This window comes from Calonectris borealis, chromosome 5 (assembly GCF_964195595.1).
Source record: "Calonectris borealis chromosome 5, bCalBor7.hap1.2, whole genome shotgun sequence".
Lineage (NCBI taxonomy): Eukaryota > Metazoa > Chordata > Aves > Procellariiformes > Procellariidae > Calonectris > Calonectris borealis.
This window is the reverse complement of record NC_134316.1, coordinates 3922960-3947704: the sequence shown is the minus strand read 5'-3', so window position 1 is coordinate 3947704 and position 24745 is coordinate 3922960. Positions and strand designations below refer to the sequence as shown.

General features: G+C 61.6%; 1 protein-coding gene across 1 annotated transcript; it reads left to right on the top strand.

Moving 5' to 3' along the window:
- The first annotated feature begins 18 nt into the window (after positions 1-18).
- Positions 19-24566, top strand: NID2 (nidogen 2). Its single transcript, XM_075152546.1, has 23 exons — positions 19-93; positions 317-418; positions 6525-6681; positions 11742-12073; positions 14929-15161; positions 15428-15858; positions 16481-16630; positions 16708-16953; positions 17238-17438; positions 17605-17823; positions 18173-18316; positions 18678-18806; positions 18898-19041; positions 19142-19261; positions 19357-19593; positions 20215-20454; positions 20635-20856; positions 21015-21184; positions 22010-22139; positions 22348-22519; positions 23052-23209; positions 23482-23605; positions 24389-24566. Exons 1-23 carry the CDS (start codon positions 19-21, stop codon positions 24564-24566), a joined length of 4314 nt encoding a protein of 1437 aa, XP_075008647.1.
- Positions 24567-24745: the final 179 nt, after the last annotated feature.

Below are 24745 nucleotides of genomic sequence, written 5' to 3'. Positions count from 1 at the left end.
CTGTATTTCTCATGCTGCATGAAGGGAGCTGATGACTTTAAGACTTCTCCAGCAGAGAAGGCACGGACCGATTGCGGCTGGTGCTCTGTGCCGGTGAGAGCCCCAATTCTGGAAGAAATGAAGATAAAACTCGTTGCAACTCGGCACTTGCACACGTGCGGTGTTGAAGTGCTGCCCTCGCTAGGGCTGAACGCGAACCCAGCGATTGCTTCCTGCCTGGGGCTCAGGGGAGAAGAAATTCAACCTGCTTGGGGAAGCAATCTGACCGATACCCTCCCAGCCGACACCTCGAAAACACACCCGCTGCCGCCTTTAGCGGGCCCAGCACCCTGGCCTGGCCGACTGTTGTCAGCTCCCTGCGGATGACGAGCCGGGAAGGCTGCCGGGGAAGGCAAGCAGGCGTCTTGCCAGCGCCCTGGTGAGTGTACTCCTCTGCAGAGCACCTCTTTCCAGGTCTGGGATCCTCCTTTTGGGGTGATCCCGGCAGTGTGGAGCAGGGAGAAGGCTGGGTGGGATCCTTCAGGTTTTCCCCAGGATGAGGTTTGGGAAGAAGAGCCCAGCAGCTCAGGAGACCTGATTGACGGACTGCCAAGGGCTGGGAGGACAGTGTCTGTCCCAGACCCTGGAGCAATTGGTGCCAGCCCTGCCGCAATGCTGCAAACAGCAGGGAGGATGGTCCTCACCCCCAGGCTGGGGCTTGTGCGCGAGCAGAGCATCTCCACTCCTTCTTCTTCTTGCTCAGAGCAGAAACGTGCCATCTTGAACTAAAAACCCACCCCAGGCAAGATGCCTCCATCCGCAGGAGCCGCCTCTCCAAGTGAAACGCCTGGGCTTTGTGTTCCTTCCTGCACTGAAGGTGTTAGGGGATGCGGTTCCCCATCACCCGGGCACGGCAGGTCCCAGGCTGAGCGATGACACCTGCGAAGGGCATGTCCCCACAGGTCTGCTCTGACTTCCCACTGCCGCTGGGAAGTCCCTTGACAAATATCAGCCTGCTGGACGAAGCCAGAAGGCCAAATTCAGCAGAAATGGGTTGCTTGGGGAGAGGAAGAGGAGGAACTGTGACAAAATCCAGCCCTTATTGGGGGTGGGTGCTGCCCCTGGGTGCACCAGCTGGCTGGAAACCTTGAAGGACCAGGGACGCTGCTGTTCCTGTCCTCGGTGCCGGGGCAATGGGGAAAGCCTGGGATGGAGAAGGCTTTTTGGGACTATCTCCTAGTCCGGCCATGCCTCCGAGGCGCTGGGTGCAGGCGTGGGAGGCAGCTGCCCAGCGCGGCCGTGGCTGGGGGTGGCAGAGCGGCTGGGTGGGGGGATGCTTTTCACCCGGTCCCAGCACCTTCCCCTGCTGCTGGACGGTCTGACGCTGAGCACGGGCACGGTGACCATCCTTCTCTGCCGAGGGTGATCCAGCCCCCAGCACCGTCGAGCCAGGCTCGGGGCCGGGGTGGGTGTGCAGCCGGTAGCGTAACCACAGGCTCCTCTCCCTCCTTCATCTCCCCTAGGACAGAAAGCAGTGGGCAGCCAGATGCACCGAGTCCCTGTTTAGTTCGTCCTTTTGTTCATTTGCATAAATTGCAGCTATTTGTGAGGGGAAAACGATTTTGAGAAAGTCTCGTCACCACGTATGACGAATCTCTTCTGTTCGTCATGCTTCCGACGTGACCCTCTTCTCGCCGGTCACATTGCTGGTGGAGAGGGGAAAAAAAAAACCCCAGAATAAAAACAACCCAAAACGGAAGAAAAAGCAGCACGCCACAAAACCCAGAAGACAAATGAGGAGCTGGAAAAACTTGAAGCATCCACAAGGAATTTCAGAGGTTTTTTTCCAAAACTCTTGCTGACCCCGTGTGGCTTTTCCTTGCCATCCGGGTGGCGGCGAGGGCCGGCGAGCGGGTGCCTGTCCCGCTGCTGTGCTGTGTTATTGCCAAGCCCGGTTTTCCCCGAAGAGCCACTGTGATTTTCTCGCCTTCCTCCAGCTCAGCTCTCCCTTTGGAAGTGTTTGTAGTGGTGTCTGAATAACCTAATTTAGAGCCCGTTAGATGGGGAGGGTTTTGGCAGGCGGTGCCGTGCCGGGGAGCTGGATGGAGGGATGCGGCTGGCCGGGAACGCGGCTTTGGCAGCTCTTGTTGGATATTCCAATGTTGAACAAACAAGGCTGGGAGGGTCCTGCAGAGAAAAGCCAACCTGCTCCCTGCCCGGGACCACTCCATCACCGCTGGCTGGTGCTTCTTCACCCATCCCAGCCCTGCTCCCCTTCCTGGGGAGCCCAGTATCCCCAGGAGATGGGAGCAGAGCATCACCTTTCCCTCCCCGGTGTCCTTTCCCGGCTGTTCCCACGTCTTCCCCAGCTCCGGTTTCCCCAGACTAAACACCCACCAGGCTTTCAGCCTTTCAGTCTTTCCAGCCGGCAGGATTTGGGGATTCACAGCTCCCCAGCGTGGGCAGGTGGGTGCTCCCATGGCCCAAATGATGCAGCAGCAGATTGGGGAGGCACCCGGGGCGGGGGTTGGGATGGAGAGCACCCACCTGCACCCGAGCCGGTGACACCCCGGTGCTTTTCGTCCCAGGATGCTGAGGGTTTTTTTGTTGGGAAGATGCAGCGAGCATCTTAAACACACCCAAACGCCCCGATTTAAACCAGCTGATGGAGGCAGAAGTGGCAGCTGGCGCAGCCCAGCACCTGCAGGGCCGGTCCCTCTGTCCCCTTGTCCTGACCGTGACGGGGTCCCCGGGAGAGGGGAGTTTTGGGGGGGGCTGCTCGGGTGCACGGTCCCTCCGAGCTGGCAACATGGACCTGCTCTGAGTCATCGGGTGACCCAGGCGGGAGAAACCCTGCCGATTTTTTCCAGCTGTGTTATTGCAGCGCTGCTCGTCCCGGAGCGCTCGGCCGGAGGAGAAAATAGCCCTGGCCAGCCGGGAAATCTGCCGAAAGCCGCGGGCAGCGGCCGGCTCGGGCCGTGGGGGGCAGCGGGTCCAGGTGCTGCGGCCACCTCCTCCTGCCGTGTTTCGGGGAGCTGCCGGCATCGCCGCTGCGGCCGGATCCTGCCAGGGAGGAAAACAAGGGGGAAAAAGCAAGCGGCCCCGGGGTGGGAAGGGCTTGGGCAGGGAGGGGACGGTGGAGCAATGTTTCCCCAATTGCACAAGCCCCGGCAGCCCGGGGCAGGGTTTGGCCCGGCCGTGGGATGACTGGAACCAGCAAGGAAAGTGGTTTGAGCTTGGCGGCGTTTCCAGCCCACCCAAGGGCGAGTCACGGGGCATCTGCTCCGCACGCTTCCCCGCGGCCATTCCTCGGGCAGGGGTAGGAGTCGGGGGTGAGGGCCGGGGAGAGCCGGGGGGGTATGGGAGGGGGGGCTGGAGCTGGGGGGAGGGTGTCACGGGTGGGCCCAGGGAGTGGGAGTGGGTGGGAATCGCCCCTGCCAGGGAGGAAGGATGGGGTGAACGGGGTGGGGAGGGAAGGAAGGAAAAGAAAAGGGAAAGAGGGAAGGAAGGAAGAGAGGAAGGAAGGGAGAGAGGAAGGAAAGGAAAAGGGAAAGGGAAAAAGGAAGGAAGGAAAAGAAAAGGGAAAGAGAGAAGGAAGGAAAGAAGGAAGGAAGGGAGGGAGGAAGGGAGAGAGGGAGGAAGGAAGGGAGGGAAGGAGGAAGGAAGGAAAATAAAAGGGAAAGAGGGAAGGAAGGAAGGGAAGAAGGAAGGGAGGAAGGAAGGGAGGGAGGGAGGAAGGGAGGGAGGAAGGAAGGAAAAGAAAAGGGAAAGAGGGAAGGGAGGAAGGAAAGAAGGAAGGGAGGGAGGAAGGGAGGGAGGAAGGAAGGAAAAGAAAAGGGAAACAGGAAGGAAGGAAGGAAAAGAAAAGGGAAGGAATAAAGGAAGGAATGAAGGAAGGAAGGAAAAGAAAAAGGAAGGAATAAAGGAAGGAATGAAGGAAGAAAGGAAGGGAGGGAGGAAAGAAGGAAAAGGGAAAGAGGGAAAAAAGGAAGGAAGGAAGGAAGGAAAAGAAAAGGGAAACAGGAAGGAAGGAAGGAAAAGAAAAGGGAAGGAATAAAGGAAGGAATGAAGGAAGAAAGGAAGGGATGGAGGAAAGAAGGAAAAGGGAAAGAGGGAAAAAAGGAAGGAAGGAAGGAAGGAAGGAAGAAAAAGTAAAGAGAAAGGGAAAAAGGGAAGGAAGGAGGGACAGAAGGAAGGAAGGAAGGAAGGAAAAGCAAAGGGAAACGCAAAAAGAGAAGGAAGGAAGGAAGGGGGGAAGAGGGGGGGCCCTGCAGTGTGTGCATGTGTGTGTGAGCTTGTGGGTCCTGCCCTGTGTGTGTGAGGTGTGGAGGGGGCTGGATGTGTGCAGGTCTGGTCGGTGGGTGGGTGTGCCTGTGCAACCCGGGGGGGGACCTGGTCTGCGGGGGGGAAAGGGGAAAAAAAAAAGAAGGGAAAAAAAAAAAAGGAGTTAAATTAAAGCAGTGTGGCTTGGTCCTTTAGGCACGGGAAGCTGGTCAAGCCTCCGTGTGGGAGCTTACGTCCCTCTGAAACTCGGTGGGTCCGCAGAGCTCCCCTGCGGATGCGCAGCCTGTCCCGAGGAACGGGAGCAGGCGGCTCCCAAATGTGCTGCCCATGTGTTTCGCTATTTGCCATTGAATTTTAGACTAGCCCAAGCACTCTGTCCCTATTTAGCCGGATCGCTCAGCCCTAAAATCCCTTTTAGCATGAAACCCCCCCTGGGTCCGCAGCAGTCTTCAATTTAAAGAACAAATCCTATTGCCTCCAGTTCGAGCTGGCCCGTCCGCTGCCAGGGGCCGGGGTGACCTCGGCGCTGCTGGGTGGTTTTTTTTTGTCACCGTTTTGATCGCAGCAGACAGAAGGGACACGTGTCGGGGAAGAATAACCTCTTCACCCAGCTTGGAGAGGCTCCACGGGACAAAGGCTGGCGGGAGAGCCGGAGCCAGGAAAATGTGGCTAAAAGCATATTTGCTCGGAGAGGCTGTCAGGGGCAGACAAAGGCAGGAAGCCGATAAACGCAGGGAACGAGGCTAATTGCTGGGATTAGTCACCCCGGAGCATTCAGGTGCTGCAGGGGTCAGGGCTGGAGGCCCGAGGAGGTCAGGCGAGGAGAGATGAGCTGGAGAGAGGTTTTGGGGAGAGCCTTGGATTTGTTAGATCCATGGGAAGGGCTGTTTGGGCAAAGAGCAAGGGGTGACCAGGACCCGGACCCCATTTCGATGCTGCTCCCAGGGCAAGCCACGGGGTCCCAGCTCCCCCAGGACTCCCTGCCCACCCCCAGCTGTCCCAGGGACACCTAATTCATACAACAAATAAAGCCTAATTCTGCAGAGGACTCTTGATTCAGGGTATAAACCCCCAGGGAAGGGTCTCAAAGCTGCATCAGCTCAGCCTGGTGCGTGGCCGGGGCCAGAGCCCTGGGATGGGGATGGGGCAGGACCAGACCTGCTGGGGTGGGGGGGTGATGGGGAGAGGCAATCTACCCCTGCTGCGTTTTGTGCTGCAGGAAAAAACACGAGACCCCGCTGGGAACACAGGACACAGCCACACCGATGGGCTGATTTTATCTTTGCTCTTAACATACTCCCTCCCCGCCGCCCCGGCGGATGCTCCCAGCCCCAGCCCGGGGGACAGACCCATCTGGGCTGCTCTGGGCAGATGAAACCCCCTCTGCCAGGGACTTTGCTGGAGCCCGGACCAAATAAGGAACTTCTGGCTAATCTTGGGGGATCGGTGCGCAGGAATCAGTCAGCGTCAGGCGCGCTCGCGAGCTCCCTGCGAGCTCTGCACCGAGCTCCCGGCATGCCGGCAGCGCGGGGGGCTCGCAGGGCTCGGTACGCTCATCCGGCAGCTGTGGTACCAAAACCAGTTCTGTGGCAATATTTAGAGAGAGGAAGGAAGGAAGGAGAACCCCAAAGATTAAAAAAAAAACACAAACAACTTTTCTTTACCTTTATATATTAAAATACATCCTAAAACCCGGGGCAATCCTTTGGGCTGGGGCTCAGATGCCTCGGGAAGCTTTTCCACGTGGGAGCGGCGTTTCCATCCCGTGAGTCTCTGGGTCCCCGGGGTGCTGGGAGATCCGAGCTCCGCTACCTTTCCCACTGGGAGGGTTCAGCACTTGCTATCTCGCCTTTTGTAGTGCCTTAATTATTTCTCCTCTCCATGCACCAAGCCACTTTTCTACACTTCTGCTCCAGCTGAGTTGCCCAGGGCCAAGAAGCCCTCCTCTCTTTCTACAAAAACCTTGTTTTTCCATATTATGGACCTGCCTGTGATCTAGCACCCCGTCTTCCCAGCTCTCCGTAAGGATAACCTCTCTCCCAGAACACATTTGATGCCCTGAGCAAAAAGATCTGTGCTGGGTCACAGCTGGAGCGTGTGGGATGGACCCTGCACATGGAAATCATCTGCAACATGGGTGGACACCCTCCAGGCACTGCAGACTGCCGTGCCCGGGCCAGAAGCCCTGGGTGCGGGTGGGTGGCTTGGGATCACTGGGTGTCCGGTGGGTGCTTTTGCTGCTTGGGGCTGGTGGCCTCCAGACCCACCTGGGCAACATCTGCATCCTCAAGGATGGACCTCAGCAAGTCCTGATGTACCTCCTGATCCGGGCTTGCTGGGGAAGGGTGTCCCTGTGCATGGGAGCGGTGGACCAGGGCGAGAAGATGGTGAGTCACGAGGCAAAGCTGATTCAAAGAAGTGAGACCAAAGTCAATGAGAACCGTTCCCAAAAATGGAAATGTCAAGAGCTGGGTCCTGCGCTGGTGGGAATCTGCCCCGCTGCCGCGACTTCCCTGCTGTCAGCACCCGGCGGGATGCTCCCGGGAAAGGAAAGAGCCACGGGGGAGGCAGCGAGCCCAGCCAGGAGTTACGGTCCCATGGATGGAGCCACCGGAAGAGACACCTCAACATGGCCCGAGGGGAAGCAGAGCCACCCCACAGGAGGGCCACGGCCACCCAGCGATTCCTCCTTTGCCATCGATACAATGCAGAGGTTGCTCCTGTGGTGGCAGGACAATGAGCTGGGCTCACCCCAGCCATGCACCCTTTGTGGATTCTCAGGTGGCTCGTAAGGGTTGAGCTCAAACCCAAGGCTGTGTCCCTCTTCTCAGGCAAGGGGGCAGCTAACAGGGTTTGTCTTTCTTCTTTCTGGTTTTACAGACCCTCAGAGATGGTACTGTCAGATTTGGCTGAAATTAGCCAGCAGATTCCAGTTATTAAGGAGGGGGAAAAGAAAACCCCATAGACATCTCTTTTTCTTAGGACATGAGGCCAAAATACTTGTGCGTGCTGATTCAGGGAGCTGAGATGTGCACGACCCCCTCCCTGGGAGAGCCCTTTCCTGCCAGAACCAGAAGGATGTTTAAGGCCCTAATTTGTTGCCCTTCCTGCCAAATAGCTCGACCCTGTGCAGGACTGGTTTCCTATGACCAGGAGGAGAAACGCTCCGAGGGCATTATTACGGTGACCCACTAACCCAGCTGGCAATGGGACACTGCCGGCAGAGCCCGCGCCGGAGCCGGCCGAAGCCCCGCTCTTACCCGAGCCCCACACCACCCTGCTCCTGCCTGACATCCCAAAGCACCGAACGGCCCCGGTGCATCCTGCAAGCGCTTGCTTTCTGCTGCAGTCCCCAGCCCCGCTCCGGGCACCGGGAATCAAGTTTCCTTTCCCAGCCACCCCAGGAGAGATGCACGTTTCCTGCTGCTTCCCTTATCTCCGCCGGCCGCAGCGGTTCGGCAATCCTCCCGGCACTGCCAGGCCGTGGGGAAGAGGCTGCCGGGATTTCCTGCTTCTGCGCCAGGGATTTGCCTGCCCTTCCTCCTCCTCGCTGGGAGCCCAGGGCGAAGCAGAGCCTTCAGCAGGGCAGGGGGTTGCCGCCCCCACCCTGGCAGCCCCATCTGGCGGGAGCACGGCGGGGGGGTTGCCGGGCAGTGAGCGGTTTGGCCTGGTTTGCCCGGTTTAGCGAGTGTCCATGATGGCCAGGGCTTCTGGGTCTGGCAGGAGCCCTCCCCAGCCCCGTCCCGCAGAGCATCCGCCACCTCCTCCAATTTCAGCACATCTGGTTCTGCACAAAATGCCGCCAAATGCCTATTGATTTTTTTTACGCCCAAGCTGTGAAAAGAGCTAACCCCCCCAGCCAAAGGCTCTGCTGAGGCACATGGAAGTGATTACAGGGATCAGTCCCTGCGAGCATCTCCTTTCCCAGCACATGGCGTGGGCGAGCATAGCCTGTCCTCATCCCCATCCCCATCCATATCCCCGTCCCCATCCCCATCCCAATCCTTGTCCCCATCCCCATCTTCATCCTTATCCTCATCCTCATTCCTGTCCCCATCCCTATACCCATCCCCATCCTCATCCCCAATCCCCATCCCTATCCTTCTCCCCATCCCCATCTTCATCCTCATCCTCATCCTCATCCTCATTCCCATCCCCATCCCTATCCCCATCCCCATCCTCATCCCCCTCCCCATCCCCATCTTCATCCTCATCCTCATCCCCATTCCCATCCCCATCCCTATACCCATCCCCATCCTCATCCCCCTCCCCATCCCCATCCCTATCCCCATCCCCATCTTCATCCCCCTCCCCATCCTCACCCCTATCCCCATCCCCATCCTCATCCCCATCCCCGTCCCTGTCCCCATCCCCATCCCTATACCCATCCCCATCCCCATTCCTGTCCCCATCCCCATCCCTGTCCCCAGTGAGGCTCCCAGCTGCTCCCAAAGCCACAGGGATGCCCATGCCAGCGGGACTCTGCTCCTGAGGCCAGGGCATGACTCCAACTCTTCCCAACTGCTGCTTTTTTAACTGACTGGTGCCAGTTTGGCTGAAAGGGTGGTAAAAAACATTTTTTAGCATCTTAAAGATTGTGCAAAAAGCCTGGCAGCTGCCCCTTCCATGTGGCAGAGGGTCCTCTTTCTCCCGGGCACAGGGCAGCGCTGGCTGGACCTGGCACGGGGAACTTGTGGGGTTAGCAGTTCCTCCCTTGAAAACCCAAATTAATTTACCCCTTAAAAAATATATTAGAAGATAAATGTCTTAATGAAATGTCTCAGGACAGCAGCCACAGCAGCTTGCAAATCATCCCCCCCGAATCCTTCCCTTGCAGCAGCAAGATATTTTATAGCTGTAACATTTCCATCCCACCGGGAATGGCTAGGTTTGTGATTCCAATAGTCCCCAAACATCCCACAGGGCAGCAAGGCTGTCCTCCCCCCTTTCCTACCCCCTCTGCCCATCGCCACCCCCTAGGTGCCACCAAATGCCACCAATCCCCGTGGGAGGGATGTCCTGGCTGGGCTCCCACCAGGCAGAGGGGCTGCCGGCCCCTCGCGGTGCCCAATTTCCCCGGAGAGCCCCAGGGGTGTTTGAGCTTCAAAGAAAAGCCACTTTTTTGGCATGGGGAACTCCTCGAAGGCTGCGGACCGCATCCAGCTGGCCTGAACCCCGCTCGAAGCCCTAATGGTTTTCCGTGGCCAGGCGAGGCGTCTCCCTCCGAGGGCCGGAGCCGGCCAGCTGAGTGCAGCCGAGGGGGACGGCAGCCTGTCTGGATGAGGCCCCCGCTGTCACGCTCGCCCGGACAGCTCGTCCCCAGCGCCGGCACGGGTGGGAGCTGCTTTCCAGGATGCCCGGGATACGTCGGCTCGCACGCTGCCCAGGATGGAGGGGACAGCGGCCACAGTGACATGTCCCCATCACCACAACAGGGACGGGGTGGAGGGTGTCCAGTTGCTTCTCCCATGAGGATTGCTGCCAGGAATGCCACGAATGTGTCCCTGATTTCTTTCTCTCGCCAGCCTACGGAGTTTGACACTTCTCTCCTTGTTATCTGACATTCCTCGGGCATGTATACATTTTGGGACCGATGCGATACTAACACTGGCCTGGGGCCAGGGAAGCAGGAAGCGCTCCAGGAAGATGGAGCAGAGTTTTTGGCTGCTCCCAGCTTGGATTTCCAGGAGCACTCAGTGAGTCCAGCTGCCTGGATTCAGGCTTGTCCTTTCCTCCGCGGATGCACCCATCCCAACACCCCAAACCAAAGCCAGGGAACACCTCCGGCTGTCCGTCCTCGAAACATTGGCTTCTCCAAGCCTCTCTGGACCGAGATAGCGGAAGATGGGTCTGAGAAAGGATAAACAGCGGTGACCCCACGCCTGGGCCGTCGTGCGTGCGTGGGGAGCCCGCGGCTCCGCTCGCTGACAACTTGCCAGTTGAGCTGCACGACATATTTTGCTTCCCCCCCCCCCCCATCCCGCTCCCCCGGGGATAAGGAGTCACGTTTCTGCCCGGCTCAAGGGAGCGGGATCCGAGGGGAGCGGCCAGGGCCTCTCGCCCACGCCCCGGTCCCGGTCCCGGCTGGCTGCGGGCCCGGCTCCGGGGGCGTTGCAGCGGGGAGGTGGCGGGGGGGGGGATGCAGGGCCCCGGGCAGCGGCGAGGCACGGAGGGGGGATCCCCCCGGGCTGCCACCGTGGTACCCGGCCCGGCGCGGGCGGGGGGAGTGGGGGGGAGGGGGTTGCAGCCCGGGGCGGATTTTGGGGTAAGACCCGATTGGTCGCGGCCGGGGCCGGGGGATCCAATGGCGGCGCGGCCGCGGGTTGGACCCGCCCCGCAAGCGGCGCGCCCCGTCCCGCCCCGCCGGCTCCGGTTCCCTCCGCCGGGTCGGGGCCGTCCCGTCGGGTCCGCTCCGCTCCTCCGCTCCGGTTCGCCCCGTCGGGTCCGGGCGGTGCGAGGAGGGGGGCGAGGGGAGGTTCCCGTAGGAACGGCGGCGGGATGCGGGCGGCGGCGGTGGCGGCGGCGGTGCTGGCGGCAGTGCTGGCGGTGGGGGCGGCCCTGCCCCGCCGGGGGCTGCTGCCGCACGGCCCGGCCCGCCGCGATGCCCGGCTGCGGCCCGGCGACGACGAGAGCTCGCCCGGGGTGCCGCTGCGCCGCGCCCTGCGCCTCTACGGCCGCACCGCCCGCCGCCTCTACGTGAGTCCCGGCTGGCCCCGGCCCTCCTTTCCCCAGCCCCCGGCCCCCCGCCGCTCTTCCTGCCAGCCCCCCTTCCTCCTCTCCATCATCTCCCTCTGTCCCTCCATCTTCCCATCCTTCCCTCCTTCCCAGCCCTCCTTCCATCCCTCCCTGTCTCTCCATCTTCCCACCCTCCTCTCCATCCCTCTGTCCCTCCATGCCTCCCTCCTTCTATCTTTTCACCCCTCCATCTTTCCATCCCTCCTCTCCCTCACCCCCTTCCTCCCCAGCCATTCCCCTTGACACCCAGCTCCCCTTACTCCCTCTCCCCCCCGCTGCCCCTCTACATGTGTCTTTGCTGCCTCCACCCCTGCACCACCGCACGTGTCTTTTCTCCATCCATCCCCTTTTTCTCCATCCATCCCCTCTTTCTCCATCCATCCCCTCTTTCTCCATCCATCCCCTCTTTCTCCATCCATCCCCTCTTTCTCCATCCATCCCCTCTTTCTCCCTCCATTTCCCCCCTCCACCCCACTCCCGCTCTCTCCTGCCCGATGTCTCCAGCTGCGGAGGAACAAGAGGGCTTTCTCCTTTGCAGCTGTTCCCCCGCCAGCAGCGGCTGCAGCTGGGATGGCCCCTGAGCTGCAGCTCCCTGGGGGATGGAGAAGCCCGAGGTCTTTGTTTTCTCCCCGGCCGGATGGGGCCACGCGGTCTCAGGGCTCTCAGCCCTGTGCCCCACTCCACCGGGGAGGGGGGGACATGGCGGGGGGACCGGTGGTGGAAGCACTTCTGCAGCTCCTGAGCACCTGCGCCGCTCTCCCTGCAGGTGGGGACCAACGGGGTCATCTCCACCCAGGATTTCCCCAGGGAGACCCAGTACGTGGATGACGATTTCCCCACAGACTTCCCCGTCATCGCTCCCTTCCTGGCCGACCTCGACACCTCCGGTGACAGAGGGAACATCTACTACCGGCAAGATGACTCTCCGGATGTGCTGGACCAGGCTGCGGGCTACATCCAGGCTGGGTTCCCCCACACCGCCGGCTCCTTTGTGCCCACCAATGCGTTCATCGCCACCTGGGAGGACGTGGGCGCCTACCAGGAGCTCTCGCAGGACACCAAACCCTCCAAGAAGGTGAGGCTGATGGGCTGAGGCTGGACACCCATCCTACATGTCATGAGAGGATGAGTCTTCCTTGTCTAGCACCCAAAACGCTCAGTCTCTGGGCGGCTGGATGGTGGGTCCAGCCTTGGATGAGCACCGGGGGAGACATGGAGCTTCTCCTCTCTGCTCAGAGCTGCGGCAGTGGTGGGTCTGTTGGCTTTGCTGATGGGCAGAAGAGGTTTAGAGGTTGCCTTCAACTCCATGGTTGGAGGTGCTCAGGCTTTTCCCTGCTTTTCAGGCAAAGCTTTACAGTGCTGGTGGCTCTGGATTTGCAGGGCAGAGCTGGACCAGGGGCAGCTGGGGGAAGCCATGGCCCAGGTCACCCATTGTCCTCGTTTTGCTGGTGGCTTGGGGTTGGTCCTTCCTTCTGCCCGCACGCTGATTAACGCTACTGGCGAGGAACCGGCTCCAGAGTTTCCACCGTGGGTTGATTTTGTGTCTGGAAAACAAGCTTGTAGGTGGTCTGCTGGGTCGGGGAGGTGACCTGTGCTCTCCACCCACGGGCTGATAAAGCTCCTGCGTGGGTGGACCTACAGCGCTGCCTTTCCCCAAAAATGCTGAATCCGCTGCTGGGGCAGGAGCCGTCACGTTAGCCTGATGACGCTCCGAGGAGGTGACGGTGACGCTGTGCCGGCAGGACGGGCTTCTTGAAACGAGCTGAATGTGAAGAGCTGCAAGAGGAAAACCCTCGTGGTGAATACCCAGAGCTGTGCGATGGGTGACGGGCTCTTGCCACGGTGGGGTGGGCTGAACCCAAAGCCCATCAGCAGCCGACGGGGTCCCCACGGGCCACCAGGAGCCATCCCTGCCGGCCGTCCCCCCATTCCGGGGCCCTTCGGTAGCGGGTTGCTGAGAGCGGTGGCCAAGCAAGGGAAGAAACCGAGGATTGGAAGGAAACAACGCACATTTTTTCCTCTAATTTAAAACTTGGGAAAGCAGCTGAAGAGATGCCATCAGGGGCCTCGCAGCGACCTCGCAGCCATCAAAAACGCAGCCTCCTCTTCTCTTCCCAATTGTTGGGTTTTTTTTTTTTCCCCCCTCTCTGAGAAGTTGGATCGGGTTTTAAAATGAAACCCTTCTTGCTCGGAAATGAGCAGCTCCAGGGAAAGCTTCATTCAAGACGCGCTGAAATGCAGCTTGTGCCTGCACTTTGCTGAACTCCCCCTTAGCCAAAACTGCTAAAAAACTCCCCAAACACCCCTTTTTTCTTACCAAACCTGCCGTTTATTGAAACGCCGCCCTCGAAGCCTTTACCCCCCCCCCACTTTGGAAAGTCATGGCTCATCCTTTTCGAGCCTCGAAAGCAGAAACCTGGGTTAAGGTGGGGGGGTTAGAGGCTCCCCGGTCCCCTGCCCTGGGCGTCCTGCCCAGCCGGCAGCGCCCTGTCCCCTCCAGCTCCTTGGGGACACGCTCCTTGTCCCTGCAGTGACGCTTTCCAGGGCTGCGGAGCGAGAGCTGACCCCGTTTCTGCGGGAGCAAAAATTGTCCTTTGGGCTGGAATTTGCCCTTTGCAACTCTTTGCCGGGAGCAGCCGGCTGCGAGCCGGGGGCTGCCCCCCGCCCTCGCTCTCTGCCCTGCGCCCCGCGATGCCAGCGCGGTGGTGTCACCCACCGGGTTCCCCCCTCGCCGCCCACCGCAAGGCAAAATGAGTCCTGCAGCTGCCGCTGCGATTCGGCTGCGTGGGGGGAGGAATCCGGCCGCGGGGAGGGGGGGGTTTATACCCCCCCCAGCTTTTTGGCTGCCTTTGCGCAGGGTCTCTGAATGCCCGAGTGTGTGACGAGCACAACAAGGCTCTTTATATCCCGCGGGAAACCCTGTGATGCCCCGGGGGCCCTGCACCCCAAAATTGGGGCTGGTGCTGCGGGGACAGGCAGGGCTGGGCTGGGGGGGGAAGCCCCCACCCCTCCTGCCCGCTGCTCCGGGGCTGAAACTGGGAGTTTAATCATTTTTCCTTCGCTCGGGCACCGTTCCCCGCTTGCTGTTGCCGGCAGCTCCTGGGGAAGGGCTGCTGCTGCGTGCTTATATTTATTTATTCAGAGAGCAGGACCTATGCAGGGCGGGGGGGGCTGGCCCAAATGCTGCAAGCGTTGGTTTAGGGGTGACCGTGATATGTGCGTGTGGATTCTCTGGTGGCTCGTAAGGGTTGTGCTCGCTCCGCAGCCCTCCCATCCGTGGGTTATTGCTGCGGTCCCGCTCCATGGCGCAGCCTCGCTCGGGGCTGGCGCGGCCCCAAGGCTCGCAGGGCTGGCACGGCAGGCAGCCAGCGTGCCTATAGCGGGACGTATGGGTGTGGGGAAGGCGGGAGCACATGCGTGTTTTTTCCTGAGGAAACCAAACTAAAATTGTTCTCAGGGGGAAGCAGGGGGGGTGTGCAGGTTTTCCTCCGGTGCTGTTGGGATGGAGGGGGGCTGGACAGGAGGAGGGGGATGGGAGCGAGGGGCTCCCGGGCTGCAGCGTGCCAACCCGGTGCATGGGTTACATGGCAAGGGATGCTCCTGGGCATGGCACGGGGTTGTCACCGTCCCTCTGGGACAGCTCCAAGGGACAGCCCTGCATCAGTGCAGCTGAGAGGGGGTGGCCTGGCTGTGTCGTGGGCTCCCGTGGAGGATGCTGAGCATCTTCCCAGCACGTTGAACTGGGGTTTGGCCGTGCACGAGCAGCACCTGCTCCTGCCCTTCCCCGGGAGGTGTCTGCAGGCTGATGGAGGGCTCTTTTGGGGTGCTTACGTGCACTGTGGTGTGTGCGGAGGTGGCTGCTCTGTCCCCAGTCCCTTCCCTGTCTCAGTCCTCCTGGGATATCCGTCTGTCCTGCTCTCCCTTTGGCAGCTCAACACCTTCCAGGCGGTCATAGCCTACGATGATGAGGACACCTACGCCATCTTCCTCTACCCCAATGGTGGCCTCCAGTTCCTGGGGACGCGACCCAAGGAGTCCTACAACGTCCAGCTGGAGCTGCCGGCCAGGGTGGGCTTCAGCCGGGGGGACGGCGATGACCCGAAGAGGGACGGGCTCTTCCACAGCCTGGCCAGCAGCGAGCGGGCTCTGAGGCGGCTGGAGAGGTGCGTGGCGCCCGGGGGGGGTGGGCAGGGGGAGCAGGGTCACCTTCTCCCAGCCGCCGGAGCCTTTTAAAGGCTGGAAGAAGGAGGGGAGTGAGCTGGGGGTGATGGGCTGCGTCGGGGGGCTCGGCCCTGTGTGCATGGGAGCTTTTTGGGAGCTACATTTGGGGTCCCCGGAGGGGTGGTGCGGAGCGGGGCGGGTACCTTTGGGGGGGGGGGTTTCCCCACCGTGGCTGTGATGGACGTGTGCGTGTGCCACTGTCTCGCAGGGAGAGCAACGCGGGGCTGCCCGGTGTGTGGGTCTTCCACGTGGGCAGCGCAGCCCCACTGGAGCACGTGGAGCCGGGGGGCGGCGGGGGAGCCCACCCCGGCATGCCCCAGAGCCCCGAACCCCGTGCCGCCGGCACTGCCGATTACGCCCGCGCACTCTACAGCCATGCCGACCACGCATCCTCGGAGCTGCCGGCGCAGCGCACCTCAGAGGCCACGTCACCGCATCCCGACCACAGACCCCGCGCCCCAGCGCTGCTGGGCATCGTCCCCAAGGGGCTGCCCGCGTCCCCGGGGCAGGAGCGGAGCCGCCGGCTGCACCCCGATGGGAACGGTGGCACCCGGCAGAGCTACTCCCCCAACCCCTCTTCCTACAGCTCCGGGCATCACGGCGTCGGCGTGGAGGAAGATGTGCATTTTAACCCCGACGGTGAGTGGCCGCAGCCCCTCCGATGAGCGAGCGGGGATGTCTCGTGGTGGGTGGCTCCCTAAAAAAGGCCTCTTCGCTGCAAGCTCATCGCTTCCCGAGCAGCCGGGGCTGGAGCTAGCGTGGGCTGGCATCGCTCCTGCAAAGCTGCTGCCCTTCCAGCTCCTCTCCTCCCAGCCAAATCCTGCTGCCAAGGGGCTGCTGGAGCCGTAGGTCCCTGCCCGCCGGGTTTGCTGCTGCTCTGCCTTGCGTTGCAAGGAGGGAAGCTCAGGGGACGGGGAAGCTCGGGAATAGGTCCCAGCATGGGACCCCCCTCACCACCGCCACGCTCGTGGGGAGCCGCCGTGGCACGTGTCCGGGGGAGCAAAGCCCCGTCCCTGGCCGGCTGTCTCCCAAAAATACGCAGGAACTCGATCTCTCGCCCTCTGTCAGATCTGCCTGAAATCAGGCAACAGGTTTGAAACCCTGAGCCTCCCATGCGCATCCCAGGCCGCTTTCTTCGGAAGCGCCGCTGCCGGCTGTCCCATCTCCCGACGGTGTTTTTGGGACTGGGAGGGGCAGGGTGCCCACTACCAGGAGGGGTGGATTTGTCACCGTGTCCCCAACCCTCTCCCCTTGGCTCCAGTGTTCACCTACAGCGCGGCCAGCAAGGAGACGTGTGCCCGGTACCACGGGCGCTGCTCCCCGCACGCCTTCTGCACCGATTACGCCACCGGCGTCTGCTGCCATTGCCGGGCCACCTACTACGGCAACGGGCGGCAGTGCCTGCCCGAAGGTACGTGGGGTGGGCGAGGGGGACGGGCACCCCGTGCCTGGGCGGCCGCTGCCAGGGGTGCCTGTCTCCCTGCCCAGGGGCCGTGCATCGCCTCAACGGGAAGGTGAGCGGGAGCCTGACGGTGGGACGGGCGTCCGTCCGCTTCCAGGACGTCGACCTGCACGCCTACATCGTGGGCAGCGACGGCCGAGCCTACACGGCCATCAGCGGGGTGCCCCAGCCCGCTGCCCGTGCCCTCCTGCCCCTCCTGCCCATCGGCGGGCTCTTCGCCTGGCTCTTCGCTCTGGAGGAGCCCGGCTCCGAGAACGGCTTCAGCATCACCGGTGAGCGGGGACCCAGGATGCGCTACCGAGCCCCATTGCTCCGCGGGACGCGGGTCCTGCTGGGGTGGCCTGGCTCAGCTACGGGGTGACGTGTGGCTTGGGGCAGGTGCGGAGGGGTGCGGGTGGGGGTTCAGGGCAGCCCCATGGCTCCTCCGATCACCTCCCCAGGTTCAGCTGGCTGTGAGCCCTCGTGGGTGTGTCGGAAGAGTGGGGAAGGATGCTTTGGGGGTGTATTCCCTAAAAATCTTACAACTGAATGCTGCTTGTTCCCTTCTCCTGCCCAGGCGCCGAATTCACCCAGAGCCTGGAGGTGACCTTCTACCCCGGGGAGGAGACGGTCCATGTCACTCAGACGGCCGAGGGCCTGGGGCCGGACAATTACTTAAGCCTTAAGACACACATCCAGGGCCAGGTGCCCTTCCTCCCGGAGAACGTCACTGTCCACATCGCTCCTTACAAGGAGCACTACCACTACTCCAGCTCAGGTAGGTGCTCAGCCCCGGGTTCGGTTTCTCGCACGCCATCCCTGCGTGCCGCCTTTGGAGCAGCCCAAAACCACCCCGTCCCCACCGCGGTTCCCAATATCCAAGAGGCATCAATGCTGAAGTCGCTTCTTCCCAATCCCGGGGGATTTTTCTCACCGTCTGGCAGCCGTGATGTCCTCTGCTCACCGGGAGTACGTCCTGGCCGCGGGGACGGCCAACCAGACCTTGTCCTACCGCCTGCGCCAGAACATCACCTTTGCCGGCTGCCCGTACGCCCGCCTGCCCGCCCTGCAGCGGCTGAGCGTGGCGCGCGCCTTCGCCCTCTACGACGGCCAGGAGCACGTCCTGCGCTACGCCCTCGCCGCCCGCGTCGGCTCGGCACGAGGTGAGCTCCAGCACCCACCCCGGGGTGCCTACCCCAGGGTGCCAGCCCCCGCCGGGGGATGCTGCTGTCTCCTGCCCGCTCCCAAAGCTCCAGCGTGCTCGCTTTGCTCAAAAACAGCCAAAAGAGAGGGTTTTTTTTTTTTCCAAGCAGCATGAGCGGAAGCGCTCCCGGCATGGGGGGGCCGCAACGGGAGTGGCACGGGGTGGCACAGCCCCGGGTCCATGCCTGGGACAAGGCTGCTGCGGCGCAGCGGTGATGCCTGTGTCAGATATAAGTGGGAACGGTCGTTTCCCCGCTCCCCGTGTCTCCCAGGCCTTTTCCCCCCGCTAACATCCCTCCTCACCCGCAGACGATGCCGAGAACCCCCCGGTGAACCCGTGCCACGACAGCACGCACACATGCGAGGCAACGGCGCGCTGCCAGCCCGGCGCGGGGATGGAGTACACGTGCGAGTGCGCGGCCGGGTACCGCAGAGACGGACGGGGCTGCCGAGGTGAGCGGGGGCTGCGGGGGGTGGGGATGGTGCACCCCGTCCCCCGTGGGGCACCATGGTGGCCGCAGCCGTTTGGGGTGCTGGGATGTGCATCGCAGCACCCACGATCTCAAGAGGTCCCAGAGCTGCACCAAGGATTTGGGTGAATTATGGGGGGAAACTGAGGCAGGGGTGCTGGGGGGGTGGTTGTCCCAGTGCTGGGGGGCTGCCTGGGGGCTGGGGGCAGCGGGGGGAGTGTTCCAGGAGCATTGCGGGGACGGAGGAAGCAGCAGACATGGGATGGGCAGCTTGGGGCAGGACATCACCCCCAGGGTGAGGGCAGTCGGACCCCAAAAATGGGGGTGTCTCCCCCTTCCTCTAGAAGTGGACGAGTGTGCGGAGGGGCTGAGCCAGTGCGGCCCCTTCACCGTCTGCCTGAACGAGCCGGGCAGCTACCGGTGCGAGTGCCGCAGCGGGTACCAGCCGGCAGAGGACGGGCAGGCGTGTGTGCGTAAGTGCCAGCCCCGCGGTTTGGCATCCCCCTGACATCTGTGCCCCACAGGGCTTGCCCCGGCCACCCCCTTACCCTCCTGTCCCCACAGCAGTGGCACCGGCGACCAACCCCTGCGAGGACGGGAGCCACCCCTGCGCGCCAGGGGACCGGGCACGCTGCCTGCCCCGCGCCGGGGGCCGCCCCGCCTGCGAGTGCCTCCCCGGGTACGCCGGCGATGGCATCGACTGCTCCGGTACGGGGGCGCGGGAGGGACCACAGGGTGCCTGCCAGGGTGGCCCCACACAGCCGCCGGGGTGCCCTGCCCGGCTGATCCCCATCCTCCCCGTGCACAGATGTGGACGAGTGTGCCGAAAACCCATGTCACCCGGCCGCCGCCTGCTACAACACGCCGGGCTCCTTCTCCTGCCGGTGCCAGCCTGGCTACGAGGGCGATGGCTTCCAGTGCACGCACGGTAAGGCTGCCCAGCTCGCCCCCGCGCCGGTTCTGCCCGGCGCAGCTTCCCCCATCCTCACTCTGCTGTTGCTTTGGCTCTCCCGGCGACGGAAGCGAGCACGCAGCGGCTGACGCCATGCCAGCACGAGCAGCTGTACCCACGGGCGGTGCCGCCGGGACCCTCGCCCGTGGGCGATGGGCACATGCCCCAGTGCGACGAGGAGGGTCAGTACCGGCCCCTGCAGTGCCACGGCAGCACCGGGCACTGTTGGTGCGTGGACGCCGCAGGGCAGGAGATCGCCGGCACGCGGACGGCGCCGGGCAGCACGCCGCCTCGCTGCGGGAGCCCAGGTTGGTGCCACCCTGCAGCGCTCGAGGGGGTGAGGGGAGGTGGGTTGGGTTCTTGGGCATCTCGTCGGCATCCCAATGGGATCAGCAGGCACCCAGGAGATGCCCTGGCTGGCTGCGTCGGTTGTGCTGGATGGCAGAGGGTGTTGAGGCGGGGCTGGAGCAGGCAGAGCCCTGCCTGTCCCTGCCCATCCCGCACGGCTGCAGCACTTTGGCCCTGGCCACCAGCAGAGTGGGGACAGCGGGGCTGCGGCAAGCAGAGGGGACCCAACCACCCGACCGGGGACTTTTCTGCCACAACCTGGGTGCAGGGTGCTGCCAAATGGGTGGTGGGGCATCTCGGGGGGCTCCTGGGTCTTTAGGGTGCCCTGGCCTATGGGGTTATAGTGGCAGTGGCCATTGGGGCAGCTTCTGTGTCATCTTGCGATGGAGGGGACGGCCACGGGGGGCCGAGGGGGCTGGAGAGGGGCAGCCCCGGCCCAAGGCGGGAGGCCAAGCGGTGCTGCCAGAGCATCGCCCAGCACCTGCAGTCCTGGGCGAAGCGGGGCCAAACCCGGGTGCCAAGCGGGTCCAGGGGAGCTGCGTGGCACCCCCTGAGCCCGGGGCGGGGGTGTTTGCTGCCAGCAGAGTCCGTCCAGCAGCTGACCCCCTGCGAACACGAGCGGCTGTACCCGCGGGCGGTGCCACCGGGACCCTCACCCGTGGGCGACGGGCACATGCCCCAGTGCGACGAGCAGGGCCGGTACCGACCCCTGCAGTGCCACGGCAGCACCGGGCACTGCTGGTGCGTGGACGCCGCGGGGCAGGAGATCGCCGGCACGCGGACGGCGCCGGGCAGCACGCCGCCTCGCTGCGGGAGCCCAGGTCAGTGTCCGGGGGAGCGGGGGCTGCCTTCCCCTCCCTGCAGCACCCCAGCATCCTTAGCAGGGAGGGGCACCCAGCAAGGAGAGGGGGACCCGGGGCTCCGGCAAAACCCTGAGTCCCCCCAAGCCTGCACACGGGGTCCATCACGGGGGGGGGTGACCGTTGCTTTCCCCATGCCAGAGCCCACGGAGCGGCCCCGCACCATGTGCGAGCGCTGGCGGCAGAGCTTGCTGGAGCACTACGGGGGCAGCCCCCGCAGCGACCAGTACGTCCCGCAGTGCGACGCGGGGGGCGACTTCACCCCGCTGCAGTGCCACGGGGACAGCGGGTACTGCTGGTGCGTGGATGAGAGCGGCAGGGAGATCCAGGGCACGCGCTCGGAGCCCGGCAGCACCCCACCATGTGAGAGCTCAGCACCCTAAGTGTGACCCCCCACCATCTAGCACAGCACAGGCTCCTGGAGCTGCACCCCGCTCCTGTTCGGGTGTGGAGCCAAGGGGCCAATGCTCCCCGAGCCATCTCTCTCTCTCTCTGTCCCCCCTGCCCCGTTTATGTGCTAGGTCTCCCCAGCGTCGCACCACCTAGCGTCCGGCCCTCGCCCCGGCCCGACGTGTCCCCACCAGCCACGGGGACCTTTCTGCTCTACGCTCAGGGACAGCAAATAGGCTACCTCCCGCTCAACGGCACGCGGCTGCAGAAGGAGGCGGCGAAGACCCTGCTCTCCCTGCATGTACAGTATCTCCAGCGCCGGGGTCGGGGTGCAGGACCACCGGGGAGGGAGTTAGGGACAGGCTGATGCTGCGGCTCTGTGTTTCGCGTCTCCCTGGACCGCTCTTGTCTGAGCTGTGATGGTTTGAGGGGGTCACCTCTTGAAGGTTGATGTTGGTTTGTGGTGACATTGGCTGTGCTGGCTGCCTTGGCGCTGAGCCTCTTCCTCCAGCCGTCCCCCAGCAGAGGGGCAGGTCACAACACAGGGCTGCCTGCAAAGGGAAGCAGCAGGGGTGCTTGCTGAGCTCCCCCGGCTGTTGGTCACGGGCCCCAGGCTGCCAACTTGCACGTCTCTACTGCAAACTTGCCTTTTCCCTTCCTTGGACTCCTCTTGGAGCGTGGCCATGTGCATCTCCAGCCAGGCCAGACCGAGGGAGAGGAACGCTAAAAGCTGGGCCATGACCCTCCCCGCACCCCGGGGAACTGAAACACCTTGCCAAGAATTCCCTTTCCCCATCCTGAAGGTCATTCCTCGGGCTGGCTTCGCTGTTGGAGCAGTCTCTCCTTCAGCCAAAGGGTTTCAAACCCATCTGGACGTGGGTGTGTGCCTGTGACAGCTGGCCTAAAACCTTCTGCTACAGGATTGAGCCGGGGGTGTGCAGCAGGAGCCCGTCGGTGTTGGGTTTTGCCGGGGAAAAGGAATTTGAGCGTCATTCCCCTTTGCTGCATCTTGCAGAGTGCCCCGTGCAGCTCCCAATGCTGGCTGGCGGGATAAGGGTGCTCATTGAGCCTCCTGGCCGTGGCCCAGGCAGGATTTCACCCTGTATCCCTCTCCCAACACTGGCAGGGCTCCATCGTGGTGGGGATCGACTATGACTGCCGGGAGAAGACGATCTATTGGACCGATGTGGCCGGCCGGACCATAAGCCGGGCGAGTCTGGAGCCAGGCGCTGAGCCGGAGACCATTATCAGCTCAGGTGTGCTCCCATCACCAGTGACATCTGCCCAAAGACACATCGGCGGGTCCACGCCAGTTTGTGCCCATCGCGGCTCTGGGGCTGTCCTACTTCGGGGTCCTCCATCTGCGCCCACATCCCTCGGCTGTGGGTCAGGGGGGTCGGGGCACTGCGACAGGTCCAGGAGCAGCACGTCCCCAGCCACTGACCACGTCTGTCCCTCCGGCAGGGCTCATCAGCCCCGAGGGGCTGGCGGTGGACCACCTGCGGCGAGCCATGTTCTGGACTGACAGTGGCCTGGATAAGATCGAGAGAGCCCGGCTGGACGGCTCCGAGCGGCGAGTGCTCTTCGACACGGAGCTCGTCAACCCCCGGGCCATCGCAGTGGACCCCGTCCGAGGGTGAGCAGCCGCGTTTCCGGAGGGATTTGCACGCAGGGCTTTGCAAGCTGCAAGCGTCGGACACATGCAGTGGTGCCAAGGCCCCATCCTGACTCTGGGAGCAGCTCTCCTGCCCCCCCGTAGGAGGGATTGGCTCTGTTCCCCGCCCCCTCTTTTATTTAATAATTCAGGATTTGGCTAAACCTGCTGTTTCAGTGTCAGGCTGTACATTATTTTTTAAAAGCTTTGAAGCATGCCTGGCGTTTGAAAACACAAGCTGTGCCTCTAGGGTGCTGTTGCGATACAAAATGTGCTACTCCTAAGACTCGCCCTCGTCTAGGAGCTACAGTTTGGGTCGTAAACATGTTTGACATCATTCTGGTTTTCTTTTAGAGATTTTTTCAAATCAAATTAAGATTTATTTCAGGCACTGTTAAGGGGAAAACCAGGCCTCTCTCCTGACAAGAACCAGTAACAAAGAGAAAGCCGATAATCTCCTACCACTCCTTACTGTTGTGTGTCCTGTTTGTTCCTTATATAATTCTTTCCCAAGCAACCTTTACTGGACGGACTGGAATCGTGAGGCACCCAAAATCGAAACTTCCACTGTCAATGGAGCCAACAGGAGGGTCCTGGTGAATAAAGACATCGGCTTGCCCAACGGCCTGACGTTTGACCCCTTCTCCAAGCTGCTCTGTTGGGCAGATGCAGGTAACTTCACCGAGGACGGATCAGACTACAACCCTCTAATCCTCGAGGGGAAAAACCAGCTATGTATGTCTTTAGCCCATTGCTATCTGCGATCCCCTCTACTCCCTTCCACTGTCCTGCCCCAAAGGACTTGGTGTGATGGGCTTGGGGGATGCACAGCATGAGTACTTCTACGTCCTTAGGCTGAGAAGCTGTTTCAAAAATTAGTGAATGCAAAGAACAGGTTTGGTGGGGGTTTTTTGTGGCCTGGTAACTGTCTTGTGTTTGAAAAGGAACGAAGCACCTGGAATGCACATTCCCCGACGGCACGGGCCGGCGCGTCATACAGAACAACCTCAACTACCCCTTCAGCATCATTAGTTACGCCAATCACTTCTACCACACGGACTGGAGACGGTAAGGAAAGAAAACCTGCTCCCTCCCATGGCCGGGAGCGCTGAGCCAGCAGTTCCTAGGCCTCCGCTCCCCTAAGCAGCCGGATGCCAGCCTCCGCCACTCCCTGCCAGAATCAGGCTAGCGAGCAGCTTGGAGGGGCTTTGAGCCAGAGGGGGAAAACCAAACGCTGTCCCCAGCCCGATCCCCGGTCCCAAGTCCTGGAACCTCACCAGAGCACTCTCTTGGGTCTCCCGCAGCGCCACGTTCAGCAACACCCGCTTGTAAATCTCAGCGCAGAACAGTTGTTTAGAAACAACCCCAGCTTCCTGGGAAGGACAGAAATAGCGGTTATTTTTTTTTTTTTAAATAAAACTTCGCATGAGTTTCTGAATCTAGATTAAGTCAAAGAAAAGATTCTGTCCTCAGTCGTTCCCTCTCCCCCGCCACCCAAGGCCCTCAGCATCAGGAACTCGCCTCAATTCCTACTCCAGCTGGAAGCTCTCAAAACTTCAATTAAATCTTAGCAGATTACAACAAACACTTAAGTGCTTGCCATGCTTGGAGGAGACTCTCAGGGAGATAATCTCTCCTTGGAAGACTGTCTCTGTGACTCTGCATCGCCAAAGAGAAATGCCCTGAGTGAGCTGGATGTACATTTTATGGGGCAAATTTCTGACCACTTCTTCTGCAGGTGTTCAGACCAATCTTTTTAGCTGCGTCTGTTCTTAAATGCATGTAGATGGGGGGGAAAAAACCCACAAGTTTTATAGATGAGTAAAGCACTTCTCCCTCTTTTATCACCAGGGATGGCGTGATAGCTATCGATAAAGAAACTGGCTCCTTTACTGATGAGTATCTTCCAGAGCAGCGATCACATCTCTATGGAATAACTGCAGTTTATCCCTACTGCCCTGGAGGTAAAACACAACAAAACCCACCCCCTCTTGATTGTCTGATGGCTGCTATGTGCTTGACACGCTAAAGATAGCCATTTCTCTCTGCAGCAAGGAAATAGTTACTGCTATTTTGAGACACAACAATCTTAGCACTCAAAAGAACTTCAGACCCAGAAAACTGTCACTGCATACAACTAAGGGGGAAAACCCTAAACCGAGGCCAATGAAGCGACCTACTTTCCTGCAAAAGATTATCAAGTATTTT

Coding starts and splice junctions, on each gene's coding strand:
- NID2 (XM_075152546.1), top strand. CDS start 19: ATGAAGGGAGCTGATGACTTTAAGACTTCTCCAGCAGAGAAGGCACGG. Junction 12,074..14,928: donor ACACCAAACCCTCCAAGAAG/GTGAGGCTGATG, acceptor TCCCTTTGGCAG/CTCAACACCTTCCAGGCGGT. Junction 21,185..22,009: donor AGACCCTGCTCTCCCTGCAT/GTACAGTATCTC, acceptor CAACACTGGCAG/GGCTCCATCGTGGTGGGGAT.